The sequence below is a fragment of the Stegodyphus dumicola genome, chromosome 3 (genome assembly GCF_044657685.1).
Source record: "Stegodyphus dumicola isolate Sdum_Otavi_A_Nest chromosome 3, ASM4465768v1".
Classification (NCBI taxonomy): domain Eukaryota; kingdom Metazoa; phylum Arthropoda; class Arachnida; order Araneae; family Eresidae; genus Stegodyphus; species Stegodyphus dumicola.
The window spans coordinates 107,664,778-107,689,509 of NC_140770.1; the positions used below are offsets into that span (position 1 = coordinate 107,664,778).

General features: G+C 34.5%; 1 protein-coding gene across 2 annotated transcripts in view; it reads right to left on the reverse strand.

Annotated features, from left to right (window-relative positions):
* The window catches only part of LOC118190855 (carboxypeptidase D-like), a 164,044-nt gene that overhangs the window by 51,164 nt on the left and 88,148 nt on the right, over window positions 1–24,732 (reverse strand). For both annotated transcript variants that reach the window (XM_085813148.1, XM_085813149.1), the window contains exons 4-5: window positions 12,120–12,292; window positions 1,042–1,238 (exon numbers count right to left, since the gene is read on the reverse strand). In XM_085813148.1, the coding sequence (XP_085669274.1) occupies window positions 1,042–1,238; window positions 12,120–12,292 (370 nt within the window). The remainder of the gene's footprint in view (window positions 1–1,041; window positions 1,239–12,119; window positions 12,293–24,732) is intronic.

Genomic DNA, 24,732 nt, shown 5'->3' on the forward strand with positions numbered 1-24,732 from the left:
TGAGTATTTCTCATTCAATTAATTCAGTTCTCACTTCGCGACAAGGCAAAAATACATAAAAACTCAAAATATCTGTACTAAAAATTACTAATTATTAAAAATTAAGCAAATCTTAAACACTTCTTTCCTCGAAAAAATTCCAGAAAGGATTAGGCATTATTTAAATCGCAATAATAAATGAAGGCGTTTATCTTTGTTGTTGCGAAGCTACGTTTCGCTAGATTGGCAACAAATTCACTACTCAGCTGTTTCAAATGTAAACAAGCAATGGCCGCCATCAAAATAGGCTTAGCGGCACTTAAACAACTTTTAAATTGTTGATAATTCTAAAAATATTGCATACAGATTTACTAAAGGCATAAAACCCTTAACCGGAAGATAAAAACAACATAATTCAATCATTTTTAAAGAAAAAAATGTACAATTTACAAACATATAAGAGTAAAGAAACTGAGATCACTGAGCCGGGTAACAGAGTGGATATATTTATAAATATATTTATATACGTTTGGCGCGGCCGATTGAAACCAAATACGAGGTGCACATCTACATGTTATAGTAGTCCTATATACAAAATTTCAACTTTCTGAGGCTACTCGTTTTTGAGTTATGCGAGATACGTACATACGTACGTACGTACGTTCGTACAGACGACACGAAAAATTCTCTTCAGAATTCATTTTAAAGCAGTTTTTTAGTTTTTTTTTTTTTTTTTAAGGAAAAGTCTTTTATTCTGTCCTTACGTACAGATATCACGCAAAAACATCGTTAAATTGCATTCGAAAGCGATCAAAGTGGATATTTTCGTTGAAATATGCTGCATGAAGCTTTTCGCGATTACAATACTTCCTTTTTACTTCGTACAAGGAAGTAAAAAGAACTTTAATGCATTAGAACTTTCCTTTTTTCAGATTCGATGATGCCAACTTTGTGCTTTTTTTCTGCATACAATTTATGGATTATGAATCATTTAGGGTTATTTTACGACTACTACTATAGAAAATACCATATTCTAGGTTTACTCTTGAAAGATAAACTTACCCTTTGGTGAGTTGGCTGGTATGTTGTCGAAGGGATAGCTAGCAACCAATGCTCCTCCATGCAAATTTCCAGATAAAACAAACTGTGTCCTTTTTAGCCAGTCTATAACTGCAAGGGTCTCAGCTTGGGGAAAATCGTGATTTCCAGCGAAATAGTCCGGAAAATTTCGATTCAGGTCCAGAGAATTTGCATTATTTCTAAAATGAAAAATAAAAATGCTTTGAAACTTATGTTGTTATTCTTGTGACTTATCTCACTTGTCGGATAATATCATGGAATTTTTGTGCCTAGGAGTGCGAGTTTGTGTCTATCGTTAGCGTCGGTCTTAAGCAATTTATACGCAGAATTAAGAATTTGTCCAGCTCCGTCCCAGTTCTGAAAAGGAATCTTTCATGGAACAGATTCCTATGTTTATCTAGCCCTCTTCTTTTACCTCCACATCTCTGAAGAAGACTTTCGGCTAGATAATATACATTTACAAACATCCAAGCCTTTTCTGGCACTCAAAGCGGGGCGCAACGATTCAGTTGTTAGCATCGCTAACAGCTATATCGATCAATGCGGCTTTGAAATTTCTAAATAGTATACAAACTATATAGTAAATTATTTATTTAAATATGTATACAAACAATACGTCAAATTCACAAAGAATTTTAAATGAAAACTGTTTATTTTTAATCGTCAGCCTATTTCTTGCCCATGTGCAGAAATGCCATCCATAAGAGAAACTAACTGTTCCCTTTTCACTCTCTCCCTTTCAGTAACAACTGGCTTAGGTAAATATACGCTTTGGTGCTGTTTATACTGAAAGTTAGTCTGTGTTAAAAATCAGTTACCGTTACTGGCCCCCTCAATGGCGGGCACAAGTTGTCATAGACGTTGGCCACTACTAAGACCGGAAGCGGTAGGTACTTTATTATTGGAAGTACCTAAGGCGGGCCACCGTCGCCTCTTATGAAGAGACAGATTATTTACGTCTACATCTTCTCCGGGATTCGAACCAGGGCCCTGCGATACGGCAGTCAGAGTCACTAATCACTTTCCTATCTGGGCGGTCCGATTGCCCAGTTGCCGTTAATAAACCATGGTAGTTCGATAAAGAACCTAAATGAAACCATGTTAAGGTGATGATGATTAAACTAATTTTAAGCCTTTTACCGCTGAAATTATATTTAGAAATTTTGTAAAAAGTGCTTGTATCATATTGAACCCGTATCAATTTTTTTCCCCTGAAAATATGAACTCGGAATTCTTAAACTTAGCAGATACGAAGAACTAAGAAGGAGTCTGGAAAAGCTAGACGGAGATAAAAGGACTCGTGGTTCCTATCATTTAGTGGCATCTACTGAAAAAAAGGAATCTGAAATGGCGATAATTAATTATACTAATCTTAATCACCTTGCTGTCCATGTGATCATAAGAAACTCAGAGATTTAAAATTATGTAGTAGTAAGGTAGACATGGGTATCTTTCTTTTTTGCGTAGTAACTATAACAAAAGCTAAATTTTTTAATTTCCGCCTTGTAGAAAGAATTAATTATACTACACGATTTACATAAATCTTGATACTGTCTGATCCTCAGGTATCATCACAGAATTAGTATATTAAATTTGCTTGCAAAATTTATTCGGCAGAGTTTCTTCACAGAAATATATAATCAACACGAAAGGGTTGATTATCAATTATTATTGATATTTGGGAAAATCATTTCATTGTCGGATACATAATGAATTATTGTATCCCACAATGAAATAATTTTCAGTGTAAACTGTTTTACAATAGGCGCCGCTGAATATGATCGCGGTTAATGTTATTATTCGGCTATTGCTATCGAATTCCTGAAGTCCCGGCTATTTATATACGAGAACATGAAAAATTAATCTCTTGTTGTGATCAACAAGTCGGTTATCGAATACCATAGAATAAATTTTTCAAAATAAACCAGAGTTGCCATATAAGAGATAAAATCGCCAAATAATGTCGAAATATTGTGCAGAAATTGCTAAATAACAGACACATGTCGTAAAGTAATGAATTAAATCGACAAGCAGCTTGATTTGGATTCATGTTCAAAGGTATCAGTTTAACAAGTTTTAGAAACATCGACGAACCAACCAGCTTAAATGGTATGCTCAGATGACCTTACTTTTTCTTGCTAAAATATCTCTTCACTTGTTTTGAGCTTTATAATTTTATGAATGTTACGCGCTAGGAAAGGTTCATTTTTGTATTTAGTTATATTTTAAGTGTCTAGCGAAATGTGTAATGCTCTGAATCATAGGAAATTAAGAATATTAAAACATAAAGTCGATTTGCTAAACCACTCCTACCAATTCTCGAAAGTTAATCAACGAAAGGCTGCTTTTAAGATAAATTTTTCTCAAATCTTCTTATGCAAGATTCTGAAGAATCGTGAAGATGTTATTTGCAAATTAAAACAAGATCGAAATGTAAACACGAAACGGATGCCTATCGGGAGAAATTACAATGTTGAGAAAACAGTGAAGATTTGGCTTACTAATGTTCATAAGAAAGATGCTGCGCCCAATAGTTGATTTATATGATAGAAATCTCAGGAATTAGTCGTAAAAATTGGAGTAGATGATTTCAGAAGAAGAAGAAAGAGATGTTTCAGAAACATGTTTGTCAAGTGAATGACCTAAATTGTTACGAAGTACTGTCCTTGTCCACATCTTGCCATCATATTAAGGACTTTTCCTAATTAATATGATGTGTAAGTAAGTATCACTTACATGCTTCTAGTTACGTTTATATTAAAGTAGTTTAATTCCACTAATATTTTGAAGGATATTTTTTTCATTGTATACTGTTGTCATTCGGTTAATGTCATCAGAATAATCATGGACAAACATGAACGTATTAAGCAGCACCTACTGCATATTATAAAGATATTTATCCTTGAAACGATTTCATTCCTCTGCTTACCTATAAGGTAAGCAGAGGATATTTCATCCTTGCTCCATATTCAGAAAAATTCTTTATTATTCATATTGAAGAATTATTGTGCGGTTACTTCTTTTTGTTATTTCTGGGATAAATATCTCTTGTTCTTTGTTGCTGTTCTATTCCATCAGAAGCTGCAACTTTTTTCTGCTATTATTGATGTTCAAATATATATGCAGCAAAATAATCTTCTTTTACTTTAGCATTCTTCTTTTTTAGCAACTTTAGTCAAAAACATTGAAGTGTTTAGTAGACTTTTATAAATAAGTTTTCCTACAGGGAACTATACTACTTCCATTTCTCAACGTATTTAGAAACAGAAAAACACAGTTATAAAGAAATTAATAAAATTAGAAAACTTAGCTGAGCCGTATTATAAGAGTTTGTCTCCCACACTTTATCTCATGATGGTGTGTTAGTAGATAAAACTTATCTTAATGTTGTAGGGTTCCTGTGTTTAATCTACAGCTAAAGTTGAGGAACCTTAAGAACAGGTAAGCGAATAATCGCTTAGTTCAGAGAGATAGAAACGCAAACGTACGAAGGGTTAATTACCCTTTATTATTCCAAATAAAATTTAACAGATGACTCCTTTCTTGGGGTTTACAATAAAGTCCCCATTCCACTTGGGAATAAACTAATCTTAATTAAAAAAAATATAGCTGAAGCTATCAAGATTTTAACAGAGTTGGCCCTTTAATGCTAACTAACGGCGAAGCTATCAAGGGCCTAAAGTACGGCCGAGCGTAATAATAGCTTAATAAGAGAGAGAGAGAGTAGCCTAAAAAGGCGAACGCGCGCTAGTCAGAATCTCTGGCTCTTCACTACAAAGTGCAATTCCGTATTTGGATGCAAATGAGGAAAAGTGTTTAACTGGGAAGTCAGTACAGCTTCCCAGTTAAACACTTTTCCTCATTTGCATCCAAATACGATTCTGGAAATACGTTCTGGCCGGAAGTTGTAAACTGAAATTAAGGAAGATAGGAAAGTAACTTTTAACTAAAATAATTGACTGTTAGAAAAATGAAGATAAACCTTACAATGTAAAATAGGATTATTTGTTCATAAATTAATAATCGACGAACTGGATTTAGAACTAGTTAAAAATAAGTAAAAACATTAACAACATTTGTAATTATCTAGAAGAATGTTTGCTCGATTGCTTACCAAACACAAAAATGTTTTATTCTGTTTATAAATGATCTACATCTGCATAAAGTAATCATACTATGGCAGTTTAACGTAACTGAAACTTTCTAACTGTTTTTTTAACTGCATTATTTCATATACACCTCAAACTGCAACTTTAACTATAAAGAAACTGTATGTATATTTTAGCTGTATCTTTATCAGTAGTATAGTTTGGCTCGTGCTCTCTTGCAAAGCATGTATCCTTCTACTAACTTATTTTTGTTAAATATAAAAGTTGTTAGGTCATTAAGATGATTATTGATCTATTTTATTATACAAATTACTTCTTTTCCAGTTTATCGGACATGTGTTATGACCTAGTACACTATAGTGGTGTACTCGATATAGCACAATATTACAAAATCCTATTAATATTTCAAACGTTAATTTTTGCGTTATTTTTTTCCCATAGAATTGCATCATTTCTCATACGTAAAAGAGATCAGTTACCTCCATTTAATTTTTTTGGGGTTAATTAGTTTTTCAGAGCATTAATAATACTTCTGCATTACAGCCTTCATCATTGTGCTATCCTGCTCAATTTGAAACCATTAATAACATTCCCAAATTTTGGTGTCCGTCATTTCCTTTCTCTGTAGGAAGCTATCATTTCCGCATCATCGAGAAAGGATAAAAGTTAAGATTACATCATTTTTATTTCAATGGTGTCGTTTAACATCAATGCCTAGTAAACAAAGAAAAGATTTTACTTCTCGACAAAGCATAGAAATGAGAAAGTTGAAGTTGACGTCCGACAGATGGCAGTACTACCGATGCAAATTTTAAACTGTCATATGAATTCAGACATGTGTCAAAATTTTTTTGAAAATTCGGCTAATCTTTGGAATATGGTAACAGGTAGTTTGGCGACATTTTGGTAAGGCGATAAAGGTTACTAGCTAGGACTTTAGCAGTGTACATAAATAAAGTCAAGAGTGTGCGCAACGCCATTTTTGTGCAATTCTGGGATATTTTTTTTAAGTGAAAATAGGTCGACGTATACATGGATACCGTGTATGTGCAATTCTTAAAAACGCGGCAAGCAGTTTGCGGTTCTGCACTTTCTCCCAATTTCGCACCTAATCTTCGTCATGATTAAGCACTTTTGTTCCATAAAAGTTCTAGCATAAGCGTAATTCGGCTAGCAGATTGTTGGAAAAAAATGTTGAGTTTAAAAAAAAAAAAAAAAAAATGCCTTTACTTCGTGAAAACAAAATGGCGTCCAAACAAAAACAAGCAGGCTGCTGTAGCAGGGTTGGTCGCCTAATTTTCTTCAAAAAATCGTTAAGTTACCATAATCCAAAGATTAACCGAAAATTCCAGTTAGCAAGTTATTCTGAAAAGGTTAATAGTTATCGAATTACCAGAGTAAAAGGAAGTATAATTAGCTGAAACACAGGTTTTCCTAAAAAAATATTTGAAAGAGGGTTATTATTCGTCTCGGATTTACCGCGGCAGTCATGGATTCCAGCTCTGTGTCCTGTGTGGATACTCGTTACGGAATTAACAATTCATTTAAAGATTCGTTAAAAAATTTTAGTTTCTATAGTACACTGGTGTGCAAAATTTAAAGACGAGACGGTTTCAAGAATGCAAAGTCGTGCAGAAGTGTTCTATACTGACCTAAATCATATTATAAAATCCTAAAGATATGAAAATATAGAACAAGTGAACAAAACCATCTACACAAGGAATCAAAAAGGCACTTTATTGAAAAGGTAGGTCCGAGAACAACTGCTAAGAAGACAGAGATAGAGATGTCTATAGGACAGGTGCTGTCGAGAAACATCTAGTCTTCTTTAGAAGGGTAATTACCCTTAACTGGAATGTAGGAATTAAAACGTCAGTCCATGTTGAATATAAGGTTGTGAATGAGCTGTTGAAGAATAACGGCTCATTCTTCTTGTAGAGGTAATTTCAACTTCAGAATCGTTGCTGGTGACTGGTCACATGCTGCCAAGATTCTTCCGAGAAGGTCCTACATGTTCTATGAGATTTAGGCCTGTGGATCTTGCAGGCTAATCCGTGTGTTGAATATCTTTACTCTCCAAGAGTTCTGGGACAGTCACTGTACGATGAGGTGTAGCATTGCCGTCCATGAACAGAAAATTCGGACCTTTTTTACTAACCACCAAACTGACTCGACCTAAGCTACCACTGCGCATCGGTCATGTCGCACTACTAAACCACTGAGCTCAACTAGCACGCCTCTTATTACGTAGTCCCCCATTTTCACTGGCGACTTGATATATGTTTCTGGTGACATCGTCAGGAACCGGCGTCTTAGGAGACCGATGAAAGACGGGGTAGTCGGACTACGCACACTTATTCGCTGACGTCTGTCGACCGTATCACCCTCCCCCGATTCCCAATATCAACAACTCGATCGATCCTCCAACTGCTACGACGACCGATCGCATAGCCCACTGACTCCTGACATCAATAAATCGATCTTCCAACTGCTACGATCTCCAACAATATATATCTCATCAACTAAATCAAGTGCTATCGGTAAGTATTTTTAGAGGTTAGAAAAACAAGCCGTACTTTCTATTGTTTACAATAGTTTAATTCTTTATTAAAATTACTCAAATTTCCTAAATTTAACTTTATTTAGAATCCTTCCAAATGAATGACAGGAAAACAAGTTGTAAATTTAATGACGATATGGTAAAAAATTTCCATTTAAAAATTGAATCTAATGTTAACTACATACCATGCAATTAAATATTTTCAATTACTTTCGGTAGACGAAATGACGTTACGCGACAGCTTGACTCCCCAAAACATAAGAAGGAGAATCAAGCAATAACATCTTTCCATAGTGTAACGCAATATTTTCGCGAAATCGAATTTGATGACGAGGAATGACAGCTTGTATGGTTTATGTTAAATTTTCTAACAGTTAATCTTTAGTTAAAAGTTACTTTCCTATATTCCTATTTCCACTTACAACGTTAAATTTTCTAACAGTTAATCTTTAGTTACAAGTTACTTTCCTATATTCCTATTTTCCACTTACGTACTTTCAGAATCACGTTTGAATGCAAATGAGGAAAAGTATTTAACTGGGAAGTTCTACTGACTTCGTGAGAGAGCCAGTGATTCTGACTAGTGCGCGTTCGCCGTTTTAGGCTACTATCTCTCTTAAGCTATTATAACGCTCGGCCGTACTTTAGGCCCTTGATAGCTTCGCCGTTATTTAGCATTAAGTGGCCAACTCTGTTCGGCTATATCTTTTTAATTAAGATTAATTAAGTTTTAGTTCTTAGTTTCCTGAGTTCAAGCCGAAGTGGAGGTTTTTATTGTAACTCCAAGTAAGGAGTCATCTGTTAAACTTTATTTGGAATAATAATGGGTAATTTAACCCTTTCCATGTTTTGTTCTCTGTCTCAGGAACTCAAGCGATTATTCGCTTATCAGTTCTTAAGGTTCCTAAACTTTAGATTGAAATACTTAGGAATCTTACAAGCTCAAGCAGACTGATTCAAGCAGTATTTTCATTCCACACAATAGCGCACATCAGTCGTTTAATTCTACGGATTATACGTCAAAATTAACCAATGTATTTTTTGAAAAGAATATTGCGCGTACAAAACCTGAGGCAACAGTTAAAAAAATAAACGTCTTCACAATCTCCTCTCTGTAAATCAAATTAGAAAACGCTCGCTTTATAACCACTTACACATATACTATATAAAACTCAAAGATTCCTATTCTCGTTAAACATTTTGATCATAATGATAGTGTTCAAGTTAAAATTCTAGCTTTAATCACTCTTCCCGACAAAGGGCCGAAAATAATCACGAAGTCCATTATTGATACGTTCAATAATGGACTGGATTCAAACAATGGATTCAAACAATGTGACAAATAAGCTGGTGGAATATTGTGTAGATAACCCAAATTTAAATTTTAGATGTATTAGTAGAAAACGAACAAATAAGGTATTTTCCCGAATGAATAATCAATTAAATCTCTCAATAATTGGAATAGATGCGTAGCACACATAATACACAGCGCAGTTAAAACTGCATCAGATTTACTTCATGTAGATACTGAAAGAATAATCAACAAAATTTATAGCCATTTTTATATTTACACGGTTCGAGTAAAATATCTGAAAAAGTTTTGTGCTCACGGTAGAGGTAGAATAAAGCGATTACGAGAGATATCCCAAAGAAGATGGCTAACTCTTCTACACGCAGCTAGACGAATGTTAAAATTGTTTAATCCGTAAAATCATATTTTCTTTCAACTAATAAGTGTCCGATTATTTTACAAAATTTCTCCTAGCTTGAAAGTGTTTATTCCCAATAATATGATTTGACACATTTTTAATGTTTAGAACAGATACTTTTGTTACAGATACTCTAATGCACACTTCCCCTCCTCCAATGTACTAGCATCGAAGTCTTATAGTTCGATATCTGAAATTTCTAAATCGACTTTTTTTACTAATTTAAATGGTATTTATTGAAAAAAGAATGTCTCAAAACTCTGAATACTTGGGAAAGAAATAACAGTTTAAAAAAAGTAAAATTATGCAAAACGTACACAAGCAGCTATACAAATTGCTAAAAAGCTTTGATTTTCATTACATAATCGCTATAAGACTGAAATAACGCAAGAGAAAAATTTAAAAAAAATTATCTGAAGAAAGAGGATACTGAGGAAATATTTTTTTACTTTTACTAATATTCATGAGTTTCTTGTTCCTGTTCAGCATGACTTAGCGAAGCTATGTTTTTCCTTTCGAAGCTATGTTTTTCCTTTCGAAGCTAAAATTCGGGTCTATCGTGTAGAACGTAAAAATAGAATCGCCCCTGATCCATGAAATGATTATCTTTCGTCCTGCAAAGTGCTTTGTTTTTGACCGTATTGTTCCTTCTGCATTAAGAATTCATCTTCGTATTATTCTGCTTTTGTGAAGAACTTCTGTATTATTTTGTGAGAAAGTTTTTGTACTCTTCCGATCGTGTTCTTGCGACATCATAATAACATATAAATGAAAGCACTGTACAGTAGAGCAATAGCCTGCATTCATTCCTTTTAAGGCTAGGAGTGGGAAAAACTTTCAATACCCCTCAAATAATATACCTTGTTAATAAAGTTCCCCCTTTCCGATAATCCAAATTGAACTATTTAAGAAAAATCTAAATTTTAGAAAAAAAAAAAAAAAAATCCAAATGTTCTATATTTATATAACAGCAAATTGCATTTGTCTAACTAAATGATTAATATTATGCAGTAAAAGGCCTAAAAGTAATCTTAAAATGTTTACTTTTCCCTATATTATGATTTTCCAAGTCATTTCTCAATGTATATGTACAGTTTACATTGAAAAGTATTTTTAACCAAACCAACACAGTTTTCCAACGCAAAGTACTTTGATTAACTTCAAGCAAAATTATTTGAAGATTTATACTTGTAAAATTCCAGTTTTAAAAAATAATATGAAAAATGTTACATCAAAATGTTCCCCGAAAATAAATAGAAAAATTTCCCAGTCATATTTCTACTTATTTGATTTAAAAATTTTAAGATTTATGGTTATTGCGTTAACGACATTTAAATAAATTGTTTTTGCTGAATACAACATTAATTAACTTAATCATGGAAGTCAATTCATTAATTGTTACAGAAAGCATTATTTCAGCAATTTCGACTTCCCCCATACAACTTTAGTTAATTGCTTTTGTCAGTTTTTCATTTCATAATATCTGTGCAGGATTCTTCATTTACGGTATTTGCTCGCGTATTCTCACCCTCAGCTTCTTCACAAGGTTCTGAAAACTTTTAAGAATTTTGTAATTTCCCACTTCCTAAAGAAAGACATTCAGATGCGAGATTTCCTAAATATTAAAAGCGGATTCATCCACGTATTGTTTGTTTTCGTCTTACTAATTGAATTGCTTATGAAATTTGGATGCATTTCGTCTGACTGATCAACCAATAATAGTGAAGATCTTCAAGGAAAGAGATACCTAATGATCTCGGGCCTGAAATTATTGCACATGGAAAGGCAGACTGAATGGAAAGGCAGAGGACGATGCCAATAGTTGAATATGGTTATGACTTGCAAGTTGTGCATTTCCAGTAGCATTAAGTGATTTGAGTCCTAGGGATTAACACTGAGCAACAATAAAAGTTGGCGAGATGCATGATAAGGAAAAGTTGAATATGTTTTTAGTAAATAATATTGTGCGTCTTTCGAAAATTAAATTATTCGCATAATTTTCTACACCTGATTTTCATATGTTAAAATTAATAAAAAAGAGGAGAAAATATACGAGTAAATACGGTAATAATAATTTCATTTTAAGTATCTTTTTTGCAGCATTTCAAAAATATTCTTTCATGCTGGACATTTGTCAGCTTCTTCTGGAATTTCCTTTACTGGTCTTTTAACATGAAAAGCTTCACTTTATTTGCTGTAGCAAAAGCTTCACTTTATTTACTGTAGCAAAAGCTTCATCAGTAGCTTTAAAATATTTAATCGCTGCTTCAAGTTCTTTCTTATTTACTTTCATATAAACAGAATTGTGTGAACAAACTGCATCTCTGCAAATTTCGAATTGCATTGATACATAAATCTGGCAGTGACAGTCTGCCTTTGTCACAAAGATAGATTATTATAGATTGGCAAAGTTTTTCTTTATTTTTTAAAATTTATTTGTTTTTTACTAAGAAATCTCTTTTAGGTTGTGTAGTTGCTAGTGATCACATTAAACAAAAGACGACCTCAGTACCCACAGAAAGAGAAGTGTAAATCTCGGAGAACTAAAGCTATCTTCATTAATATAATTATAAAACAGATGGAATATGTTGACTTCAAATTGTTGTAAAATGTTGTTCTGAAATGACACGATGTGCAGAAGTTTATCTGTGAAATAAGTACTTCTTTATTTAGAAAACATACCTTCCTTGAACACCAGAGCATTGACCTTCGACAGATGCTTCAAATCCATCGGGGTTCATAGACGGCATAATATGAATACGCGTATTATCCATCAGCCATGTCACGTAATCATCTTTTCCATAATTTTTCAAGAGATAGGATGTAAGGTGAAGCATCAGTTCCCGTCCAACAGCCTAGAGAAAATATTAGAAAATGTTTATTACATATAATCATTTGACGATTATCGCAAATTTATTCCTTTTTTAATTACGTTACAAAACGTTGATAACTTATTGTAATATAATGTATGCAGTTTTCATCAGCATTTATATGAGGTACCAAGCTCATTATTGACACTGCGATCTAGCAAAAGGGCAAAATATGTGCAGAAACATCGTGGTCTATAAGATGGTATTACAGAATTAAGGGTTGCATAGCAATGTGAAATTATGAAGAAACTTTACTTCCAAACACCTTTTACACATACAAATGGAATAGAAAGTTATCATACTTAAAACAGATAAAAATGATATTCAGACTACTCCGTTAAACAGATTTAAAGACTACATAAATCATTGAAGTTTTGGTTAGGTTAACAGTTGTAACAGTGTAGTGATAAAAAATTATCCACCGTCTAAGACGACAAAGAAATTGGCCTCATTTTTGGACTTGCGATCATATTACAGGATTTTCGTCAAAGATTTTGCTCAGATAGCAGAGAAACTACTTGAATTTAAAAAGAGAAAAAAAAAAAAAAAAAGCCAGATTTACTTCGTCGGCAGAAGCAAACATGGCGGTTTGTAAGATTTAAATACCGGTATTAACCCAAGTCGTCTTGAAATTTCCTGAAGTGGACTGTAAATTAGAAACCTTTTCTATCATCGGATTTCGCGGTAGGAGCGATGCTTATGCAAGACAGACCGCCGATTGTACATTTTAGCAAAACACTTAATCCAACACAAAGAAATTATACTGCTACGAGAAGAGAAACATTAGCAATTCCCGTTAGCCGTGAAATAATTTTGTGTTTATTTTGATAAAAAGCAGTTACCGTATATAGGACCACGCGGCTATTGTACACTTGTATTCGCGGAAGAATTTGTCTCCCAGACTTTTAAAATGGGCTCTTAAATTACAAGAGCAGAGTTTAATAATTAAACATATCCCAGGAAAGAAAATGTTGTAGTGAATTAAACGAGATGATGAGGGGTAAAAAGTGAAATATGCCATGTTAATTTTTAAAATTTTAGATTCACGAGAAACAGTTATTTCAGAAATACAAAGAGACCCGTAATTTAAAAATATTTATGCGTACTTAAAAAGATTCCGATCATTTTGAACACCATGATATGACGGGTATTAGGAACAGGGCTACAAATTACAAAATTTGACAATCTTTTGTTCTACTTCAAAGTCACAAATAATAATAATGAATTGAGACCAGTTTATATCCGCGAGTTTTAAATTAAGTATTTTGAAGGATTTGTATGCTGCGCCAATTTCAGGCCGTCTCGGAATAAGGAAAACAGTCCAATGAGTAAGGGAAACTGCTTATTTTCCACAGCTACAAAAAACTGAGACTCAATACAGCGCTTTAAGAGCGCTGATATGCCACTGTCAGTCAGTTAACGATATAATTTAACCTGGCCGGGTATCTGACTAGCATAAAAGCTACTTTCCCTAATAAAATAATAGGAATTGACCTATTAGGTACAGTCAAAAGTCGTTAATTCGGACACCCATAAACCGGACCTCAAAGCTACAAACTTTCTGAGCATGCGTCGCGTTCACGCATGCGCACAGGCGTTTACGAGTGCGCGTAAGACCTTTACGGCTGCGAATGTTTTTGCGCATGCGCGTTTAATGTGTAACGGACGGTATAATCTAAGTAAAGATTATTTAATTCAGTTAATGTTGCAGATTGCGTTGTTCCTTAATCTTCGAATTGAATCCGGCTTATTATTTTTTGCGGACTGTTAGAGCAATTTCATAAAAGTAAGCTTGAACTTTCGATTATGTCAAATAGAATTTCCGATATATATTTACTAATATGTAATTTGTATTTACAAAGCGAAAGTATGTTTTGAAATCCGAAATCTGTTTATCAATTTCACGCCGCGGATTGGAAGTTGATCTGTCAGCACTATCCTTATCTTCAGGGCAGATATTTTTATTTTATTTGGCTTATAATTCCTTACTAAGTGTAGTATTTCATCTCGATGTAGTCCGTCTTTGATATGATTTAAATCAAGTTCCTCGTCATTATAATTCGCTTCCGATAGTGAAGAAAGTGACCCACAGGTTATTGAAAACGAAAACATTTCGATTGACAAATTAGTCGGTATTTTCAACACAGCAATTATAGGACTTGAACAGCGGAACTTTGTAACTAAACAAGAAATTATGTCTCAAAATCGTAAAAAAAAAAAAAAAAAAAAAAAAAAAAAAAAAAAAAAACCTTTTATTTAGCGTAGGTATAATGAAACACTCAATCGATTTCGAGGACAGCTAAAGGTCCCTTCTCATCAGGAGAAAGAAATACATAGAAAGAAGAAAATAGGAGAAGGAGTCACAGAAACAGTGGTCCTTATCAGCACTGCACGTGGTTATAACTAGATTTTTAATCAGAGTTGACTTAGCGAGGGGCAAATGCACCTTACGCTCAAAATCTGAACTTCAAATAATGGAAAGCAACCACTGAACGGATTTTTATACCATCTGGTAGTACCAAACGCGAGGAGGTAACGTCATCTATCGGCAAAAACAAGTGAATTAAGATAGTAGAATTTTAAAGGCATTAGGAAGGACTGGATTGGACTTCAAATCATTAACTAAACTTGCTAAATCTTTGTGAATGTGAAAAGCCTCAAGAAAATCCAATTCACCTATGGAAGAAGCCTTTTGGATGATTTTTGCAGACCCAAAATCAAAATTATGGTTAAAAGTCCAACTATGATACGCTATTGAAGACTTGTTAATTTCGCCATTTTTGACATAAGATTCATGTTCCTTGATACGAAACTTCAACGCTCTTTTTGTTTGGCCAATATATCTTAAACCACACTGACACGATATACTATAAATTCCCCAAGAATTCAAGACAGAAACGCAATCCTTTAGAATGGAAGGGTGAATTTTATTAATAGGGGAGAAACCGACTTGAAAATTGAATTTCTGGAGAATCCGTGCAATTTTATAGCTAACAGAAGGATAAAATGAAGAAACCGATTTTAGCACCACTGTGTACCGTAAACCCTTTGCAGTTTGTTTGCCACCCCATGCCATGTCATGCCACCCTGTTAAGCAAAAAATGGCTTCTTTTTACTATTATGTATTCCGCGCGCTTAAAATTTGTTCCTCTGAATCTTTGCTTACCAATGAGCTTAATTATTTGAGAGCAGTTGCGATTGACCGTGGATTTTCTCCCGTGATTATTGATAAAGCCGTTAAAAAATTTTCAGATTCCCATCAAAGAAGACATTCCACTGTTAGAAATAATATTAATGACCTTGTCGTGCTTCCATTTTATCCTTCTGTTAGCTATAAAATTGCACGGATTCTCCAGAAATTCAATTTTCAAGTCGGTTTCTCCCCTATTAATAAAATTCACCCTTCCATTCTAAAAGATTGCGTTTCTGTCTTGAATTCTTGGGGAATTTATAGTATATCGTGTCAGTGTGGTTTAAGATATATTGGCGAAACAAAAAGAGCGTTGAAGTTTCGTATCAAGGAACATGAATCTTATGTCAAAAAAGGCGAAATTAACAAGTCTTCAATAGCGTATCATAGTTGAACTTTTAACCATAATTTTGATTTTGGGTCTGCAAAAATCATCCAAAAGGCTTCTTCCATAGGTGAATTGGATTTTCTTGAGGCTTTTCACATTCACAAAGATTTAGCAAGTTTAGTTAATGATTTGAAGTCCAATCCAGTCCTTCCTAATGCCTTTAAAATTCTATTATCTTAATTCAGTTATTTTTGCCGATAGATGGCGTTACCTCCTCGCGTTTGGTACTACCAGATGGTATAAAAATCCGTTCAGTGGTTGCTTTCCATTATTTGAAGTTCAGGTTTTGAGCGTAAGGTGCATTTACCCCTCGCCAGTGCAACTCTGATTAAAAATCTAGTTATAACCACGTGCAGTGCTGATAAGGACCACGTGTTTCTGTGACTCCTTCTCCTATTTTCTTCTTTCTATGTATTTCTTTCTCCTGATGAAGAGGGACCTTTAGCTGCCCTCGAAATCGATTGAGTGTTTCATTATACCTACGCTAAATACAAGTTTTTTTTTTGTTACCATTTTGATTGTCACATTAGCGTGTTTCTCTTCTAGTCTAAATTATGTCTGTTTAATAGAATTAAAGAGAAAGTATTATCACATGAAATGAAGCAACTTACATTGAAAGAAATGTTTAATAAAGTAAACAAAAAAATAAAGCTTTTTCTTTTTGTAAAATTTGATACCCTTTAGATCATAATTGTTCTTTATTTCATAAATTACGGTTTCATATTTTTAATTTTGTAATTTCTGCATGCCATCTTACCTGATTTAAACTGATGATCTATAATCCGGAAAAATCGATAATTCGGAATCGCCGAAGTCCCGAAGAGTCCGGATTAACGACTTTTGACTGTATCTACATACGTAGTGAAAAAAAATGAAAATAGATATTTGCTCGTAATCGCTGATCATTTCTCAAAGTGGGTAGAAATAATTCCCTTCAAAAGAGCTGAATTGTTGCAGATTCAGTTTTAAGTAAATTCATGTAAAGTACCAAGCTGCACTTAGAGTTATATCAGAGGAAAGCAATTCGTTAGTTAAACTTTTTATATATGTACAAGTCTTCGCATATAACATTTTAAGATGGTTTCTTATCGACCACAGTGGAATATTTCAGAACGGGGAATAGAAATATAGTAGAATTTATCCACATCTACGTAAGAAATGACTGCATCAATAAACTCTTTTCATTTGATTTGAGAACGACAAAACTTAATAAAACAGAGAACACATCGGCTAAATTAATAACGCCCCGCGATAATTTTTTTCTTCCCTAAAAAGAGGTCTGAAGAATTCCTGATGGCAGACATTGAGAAATTAGTGGATGAGGCAAACAGATATTCGGATATGGCCTGGGCGAAACAACAGTTTTGTTATGACAAGAAAAGGCGGGAAATTGATTTTAAGGTGGCAGATAAAATCTTGAAAATTAAACATTATATTTCTTGTGCACCAAGAAGAAAGTTTGGGAAGTTTTGCAATAAACTCGAAGGCCCATTTTTAACTGAGCGAATAAGGAAAACAGTGGTATTTTTGAGACGCCAAAATGGTGAATGTATGTATGAAAGCAAATTAAGACCCCATCAAGCGCCAAGGAGCCAAGAAGAAAGAAGAGATCAAGGAATAAATCTAGAAATCAAAGAAAAGTACAAAGATTTCTCAGATGTGGCGTCCAACTGAGTGCTAAGGAACGACTGTTGGGAAATCAATGAACGAGCAGTTACGAAGAAGGCTTACACCGACGGGAAAAGATCAGGTCAGCTAAGCCAGAATCCATGCAAGCGACCACTCGAAGAGGGGCCAAGCTAGCGGTCGAAGCTCTAGACGAACTAGATATCTCCGACAGCACACTAATTAGCGAAGAAGCGGCCTCGTACTCCGGAATTTTTGTAGCCCCGGCGGAAATCTATATGTATGATGGACCGGTTACAGAAACGCAAGCAAGAAGAGGACGACCAGGGAAATCTTCGGACGCTTAAGAAACTTTAATGACATTGCTTAACTTCTGTTATAAATATTCTCTTTAATGCTATTTAGAACTTAGTTTCTTCATTTCTTCATTCATCACACCAGTCTTTTCCCGTCCTGGGAGGAATTTCTTACGAAAAGGATAAAAGATTTCCAAAGAAACATAGATAAGTAAAAAGTCACTTTATTTCTTTAAATATTCAGTTTATTTTTTAATCTTAGAGCACAAGTTTCTACGTTATGTTGAGTTTTGTCTCACACGAGAACATTACAGTTTTATTCAGGAAGGTAACTTTTTAGTTTAATTATGCATTTATTATGAAGAATTTTTATTTCTAGTGTAAACATGATGCTGTGATTTTAGTCCAAGAGAATATCGAGTAAAATTTTGGCACAATTTTCGAAATAAATATGAGCAACTTCTGTGCATTTAAAGCTCAAATTGAGTAATCTTTTGAAAGTAAATGAATTTTCATGAAGTATGCTTGTTAACTGTTTCATAAAAGTTAAGTGTTCTAATGTTGTGTACGGTAAATTTAAAGCTAGCAGAGGTGAGAAATCGAATTTAGAGAAAGCGAGCTGTTAAAAAGTTTTATAAAAGTGTGAATGGCATTTTAATTTTGTAAAATTTGCACATTAATTTTGTAAAATTTAAAATGTCTTTGCCAAACAATTTTCCTTCCAGATTCCTAGAAATAAATGAGATATGAAATGAATAGTATTTGTATGAAACTCGTCCAAGCAAAATCCAAACTTCTGTAACTGAAAATTAGTTTTAGACATTTAACTTGATGACTGTAAAAGTTGGATTATGCTGTTAAGTTTAGAATTAAAAAACTTAGCAAGGTCGTTAAAGAACTTTTAAAATACTATTAAATCCTTTTTCTTGTAAGCTTTTGAAAATATTCCTTATATTATTCTCAATTTAAGTTATGATTACTTAAATTTTGGTACAGAAAAGTGTACGGGTTTTATCTTTAACTAACCAGTTATTATGGTTTGGATTTATACTTTAACTTTTTTCCGTATTGCAATTAGTTGTTTGTATATTTAAGTTAAAGATTTTGGATCTTGAGCAACTTAGAGAGAGAGTTCCTGGCACTAGTGTAGCGTGCTTATTTTCTGCCAGCTCTAGCTAGTTATAATTAATTACTCAGCTTTGGATTCTGTCGTCACCGATATTTTAATCTGATGCGCCGGTAAATTATTCAGACAGCTTATAGCTTAGTATTTAACTATGTAGTCTTAGACTTCAGATTAACATTTAATTTGAATTGACAGTTGTTCTTTATTTGCATCATCACAAGCTGTAGTTATTTTAGCACAAAGTCGTAACTTTATTTTAAAAGTTCTGTTTAAATGGAAAGTCTGTTTTATACCTTCATAAGACTTTGTCGTTCTACCTCAAACATAGCGATAACTCGCTATATGTCTGTTAGGATTATAGGACAAAAGTAGCAGTAATACATTAAGTATAACCTTACAGCATTTAAGGATAACATTTAAGAAATGAAAATTTAGATGAATATTTGATATGAACATTCTTTCTGATTAAAATTCATTTATTTCTGATTAGAATGAAAAGCAAATTAGCTAATTAAATAATATAATTAATATGGCACAGAAAGAAAAATGTAAGAAACATTAATGATACATTATTACCTATTGGTTTTCAGGCATACTAGTAATTAATATAGTGAATACAGGCGTAAACTAACACCGCCCAACTAAACGTAATTATTATAATTAGCAGCAGTTATGCAATATATATTATACACAATGACGGACAAAAAACTGCATTACCTAGAACAATAAACATTTTGTAATGTAAACGCATTATTTTATTCACATAAAATTATCTTATACTTGCTGCAAAGCATGAAATCATTCCACATTCAAATTACATCATACATTACAACATACATACGTATTTTCACAAAAAGAAATTAACTGAATGGAAGTGGGAGAATTACTCTACACAGTATGCACGGACGAAATTGAAGCTGAAATGAAGACTCAATCTCTGTACGTTAACGTCAAGACTCCTAAAGAATATCACGCAGCTACCAGACTATTACAAGCTAAGAACATTCCTTTCCACACTTATCAACTAGAGAGGGAAAAACCTTTAAAAGTTATCTTGAAAAACCTGCCAGAAACCATGAAAGAAGACCTAGAAAGAAGGAAGTATCCCCGTAAAAAAGAACGCTTCTGAAGTATTGTGCCATCCCATTCATATAAATAGCGCGGTAAAACGGAAAAAGGGTCATTCGTCTCTTACTTTAAACGATGAAAGGATGATTCCGTATGTTCAACTCACGCAAAGGAAAAAATGTGTGGCAGTTAAGAGGGATATTCGACACTTGTGATTGCTAAAATTAGCTACAATCATTCAACCATCTCAAGAGCAATTAAACTGGAGCTTGAAACTTTGTGATGCTGAGAGAGGGACCGGATCAGACCGGAAGAAGGTGACCACAAAATTTGACGACCGATATCTAGACCGGATGTCTCTCCGTAATCGTTTTGCAAGCGTTGCTGATTTAAAACTTGCATTTGGGAAAAATTGTGCTGTTAGGCGCTCGAACTGGTCAGAGATGTCCAGTGAGATGCGGCCTGCTTGCGTATCGCTCCAAGAAAAAGCCTTTACTTACACACACGCACACACCGAAATAAAAAAAGAAAAAAAGAAAAAAAAAGAAAGAAAGAAAGAAAGACGCAGAAGCGACTTGAGCAAATCAGCATGTTTCAGGCTTAATGGGACTCATTAATATTCAAGCTGAATTAATATTCGGGCTTAATGGGACTCAGTATACTATTTTCGGATGAATCTAAATTCAACCAATATGCATCGGACGATAAGCTTTGTGTTCGGAGACATAAAAGTGAAGTTTATCATCCAGATTGCATACTGGCTACTATGAAATTCGCAGCAAGCCAAATGGTCTAGAGATGCGTATCCAGCAAAAATGCGTTTAAACACTTGAAATTTCTTATTAGAACTGTGAATACATCGGCTTATATCGATATCTTGTAGAGGGGTTTAAAACCAGTTATTCGGGATCATTTTAAAAATGCTGGAGATGGCATTTTCCATCAGGACTTTACACCCTATCATACAGAGAAATCGGTAAATGCTATCTAACTTATTTATGCATGATTTTGTTGTCTCATTTACAAGTTTTCATCTCCACAACATAACGGATATTACAAAAGTAATTTTCCTCCCTTTAGCTGCAGGCCTATCTGGCAAAATTTGGAATTAAAGTTTTGGACTGACCTGGGAATTAACCCGATCTGAATCCCACTGAAAACTGTTGGCATATAATGGGTATTAAAAATTGATGCTAAAAAGCCTGCTACTAAAATTAAACTGCAGGAAAGCATTAGTTTGGATCCATGAAATTGACCAGAATTACATTCAGAAGATCATATCTTCTATGACGGACCACTGCAAGGCTGTCATCGCAACTCGAGGAAGTATACGTACTTACGTAGAACTTACATTAACTACAAAATTTGTGTATTAATTACTTTGTTCCCCACTTTCTTAAGTATTACATTTTCACACATTTTTTATTTTTCTGAGTAATTAAAATCAAATTATTAATCCTAATAAAACTTGATAAATCCCACAACTTTATTTCATTGTAACAATATTATCTTTACACAAAACATATACATGAAACACATTATATGCACACTTTTTCATTTTTAAGAAGTTGATGCAGTTTTTTTGTCCGCCACTATATATATATATATATATAACTTTAATTTATATATATATATATATATACATATATAAGCAAAAAGTGAGAAATTTAGAACTTGTTTTACACAGAGACCCAAACGAAGTGAAATTCAATACCAATTAATTTCAAATACCCTATAAATAAACGCTCTTGCCGTTTCTGATATGACATTGGAAGAGTGAACCCCAACATAAAAATAGTCGCCAAGCCTGGCGATAAAGTGGTTAGGATGGGAGTCCGGGCATTGACCAAGAGTATAAAAGCGCGTTGCATCGGTTCCATCAGCTGTAGTAACCCCGATGGAAATATCAACGAAAAACCCAATGGAAATATCAGACGAGATTCCACCACCGATCGTATTTTCACAAAAAGAAATTAACTGAATGGAAGTGGGAGAATTACTCTACACAGTATGCACGGACGAAATTGAAGCTGAAATGAAGACTCAATCTCTGTACGTTAACGTCAAGACTCCTAAAGAATATCACGCAGCTACCAGACTATTACAAGCTAAGAACATTCCTTTCCACACTTATCAACTAGAGAGGGAAAAACCTTTAAAAGTTATCTTGAAAAACCTGCCAGAAACCATGAAAGAAGACCTAGAAAGAAGGAAGTATCCCCGTAAAAAAGAACGCCTTAGGGCACTATTCAGTCAGTCTGCTAATGTTGCGAAAGCCATGAACCGATTTGATTTGATTCACCATCAACTCTTGCCCTCTTGGACCTACGGTTCGGACTCAGTCTCCGAACCGTTGGTCCAAGAACCTTCTGCGCACTTTGTGCTATCACCTGATGACAACCAGAACAAATCATGCATATTGCTCGATAATCATCATAACATAACTCACATAGCGACTGATTGAAATGGATGCGTCAAAGGCGCTCGTTCGGAGTTGTTTGCTGTATGATTTTTAAGTGGGCCTGTCAGCAGCAGAATCACGTCGCCGAATTTGCCAGGCCTTTGCGGATGATGCTGTTAACGAACGAACCGCTAGGCAATGGTGCCCGAAGTTCAGGTCAGGAGATACGTCTCTTAGTGATGCACGACGCAGCAGTCGGTCACAAGCGCTGGGCGATGAGGCCCTGAGAGCAGCCATTGAGAATGACAGTAGCCAAACATATGTTGAGCTTGCTGCATACTTCCAGGTATCTGATGAAATGATCAGATTCCATTTGCACCGTATAGTAAAGGCATACAAACTGAGCAAGTGGGTACTCCACTCACTGTCCGATGCAAACAAACAACAGCGTGTCGCTGCCTGTTTGTCATTGCTTACTCGGCACCGCAATGCATACATATTTGATCGAGTACTCGCCAGCGATGAAACGTGGGTCCAGTATGACACACCCAGGCGTTCCAAAAATTTGTTGTTACCACGTGACCTTGTGCCTCACACAGCGAGACCTTTCCTCCACCCATGCAAGATCATGGTCTGTATCTGGTGGACTAGTCGCCAAGTGGTGTACTATGAACTCCTGCCAGTGGGTCAAACCATCACGGCAGTCCTGCACTCGTAGGAGTTGGAAGGTGTGGATCAGGCACTGATGCATAAAGAGACTGATGCATTGGTCAATCGTTAGGGTGTACTCTTCTTCCATGAAAATGCGAGGCCGCATATGGCTCGGACACAATCCAGCGACTGGGCTGGGAGACATTACCCCATCCACCATACTCCCCAGACCACGCGTCAAGAGAATACCGCCTTTTTCATTCCCTGGACAACTATCTTCGTGGGAAATCCTTCAACAACCGCCCAGACCTCGAAAAAGCCCTCACCGGCTTATTTGCATACAAGGCTCCTGAATTTTACCGCGATGGCATCGCACAGCCAGCCACTCGTTAGCAAAAGGCACGACTATGATGATTACTTTATGCCGATGATGATTACTTTGAGGATTAGCGGTGATTTTTCTTTGTTTTATAACATTTTCTTTCTGACTGCTCAAAACGGCAAGAATGTTTTTGGTTACATTGTACAAAAAGCAGAAAAAAATACCAAAGAAGAGGAATTCAATCAAATCAGATATAACTTTATCAAGAGGAGGATACATCGGACTCAACTGCAATCCCTCTTCTACTGGAAAACCATTGCGTTTCTGTACCCAAAATTAGCTGATAAACTATTCTTAATTATTTAACTATAACAAAACCTGCTTTATTTGCATTTAAACAGTGTAATTATTCTGTAAGGTATGATAATTAAGCCCCTTCCTCCCATTCTTTAATTTTATTTATAAAAATTGCCTGATTATAAGACTCTACCATATATATTTTAGAACAAAAATACAGAAAAACCTAAAAACAGGGTCTTATTTTGTTAACAAAAACGGTATGTAATATACTATATCTGGAAACAACTAGATGAATTGCTAACTCTGCCAGGGCGGGTAGGTAGGGTACTGTAACATAATATGCCGACAATGAAAAATGGATAGAATAAACTAAAGAGTTCTAACATGACCAAGGCAAGAACTATCAATTAATTCGCTATGAAGGATGACTTAACGTATATGATAATTCAAACCATCATCAGACTCTAGAAGTTAGTTTGTTAATTTGTTTTGACTATGACAAAACCTACGAGAGCTATCTCTAAGGGTTAGATGATATAATTGCTGCTTTCACACTGTGAGATGATTAGAGACTGAAACTATTTTTATTTATCATTCTGATAATGTATTAAGATAAGTCTTTTCTTATCATAAAATCTGTTACGTGTGAAGAAAATCACAGATCTTAGTCTACAGTTAGTATCAGCTAGATGCCCAAATGGACGAGGTAGCTAATATATTCTTTGAATTTAGGTCAGACTGAGTCTTCAAAGTCCCCTCAGATGGATTACCTTTGCTTCCGTACCCAACAAAAACCTTCAAGAAGCAGTAAGCTACCCTTTAGCAAGAACGGTAGTCGTTACCCTCTATTATCCTTGATTAGTTGATTAAATAGTCATCGATTTAAACATCAAGTCAGTATCTGAAGGATCTTGGAAAGTCAGAAGTTATTCAGTGAATTACATATCATAACTTTCATCTGGGAATATTTATAAATGCATTATACAGGAAATTAATATTAAAGTGGAGATTCTAATTGTGTACACATGTTTTTACTACAATAAAGCAGTATAATTAC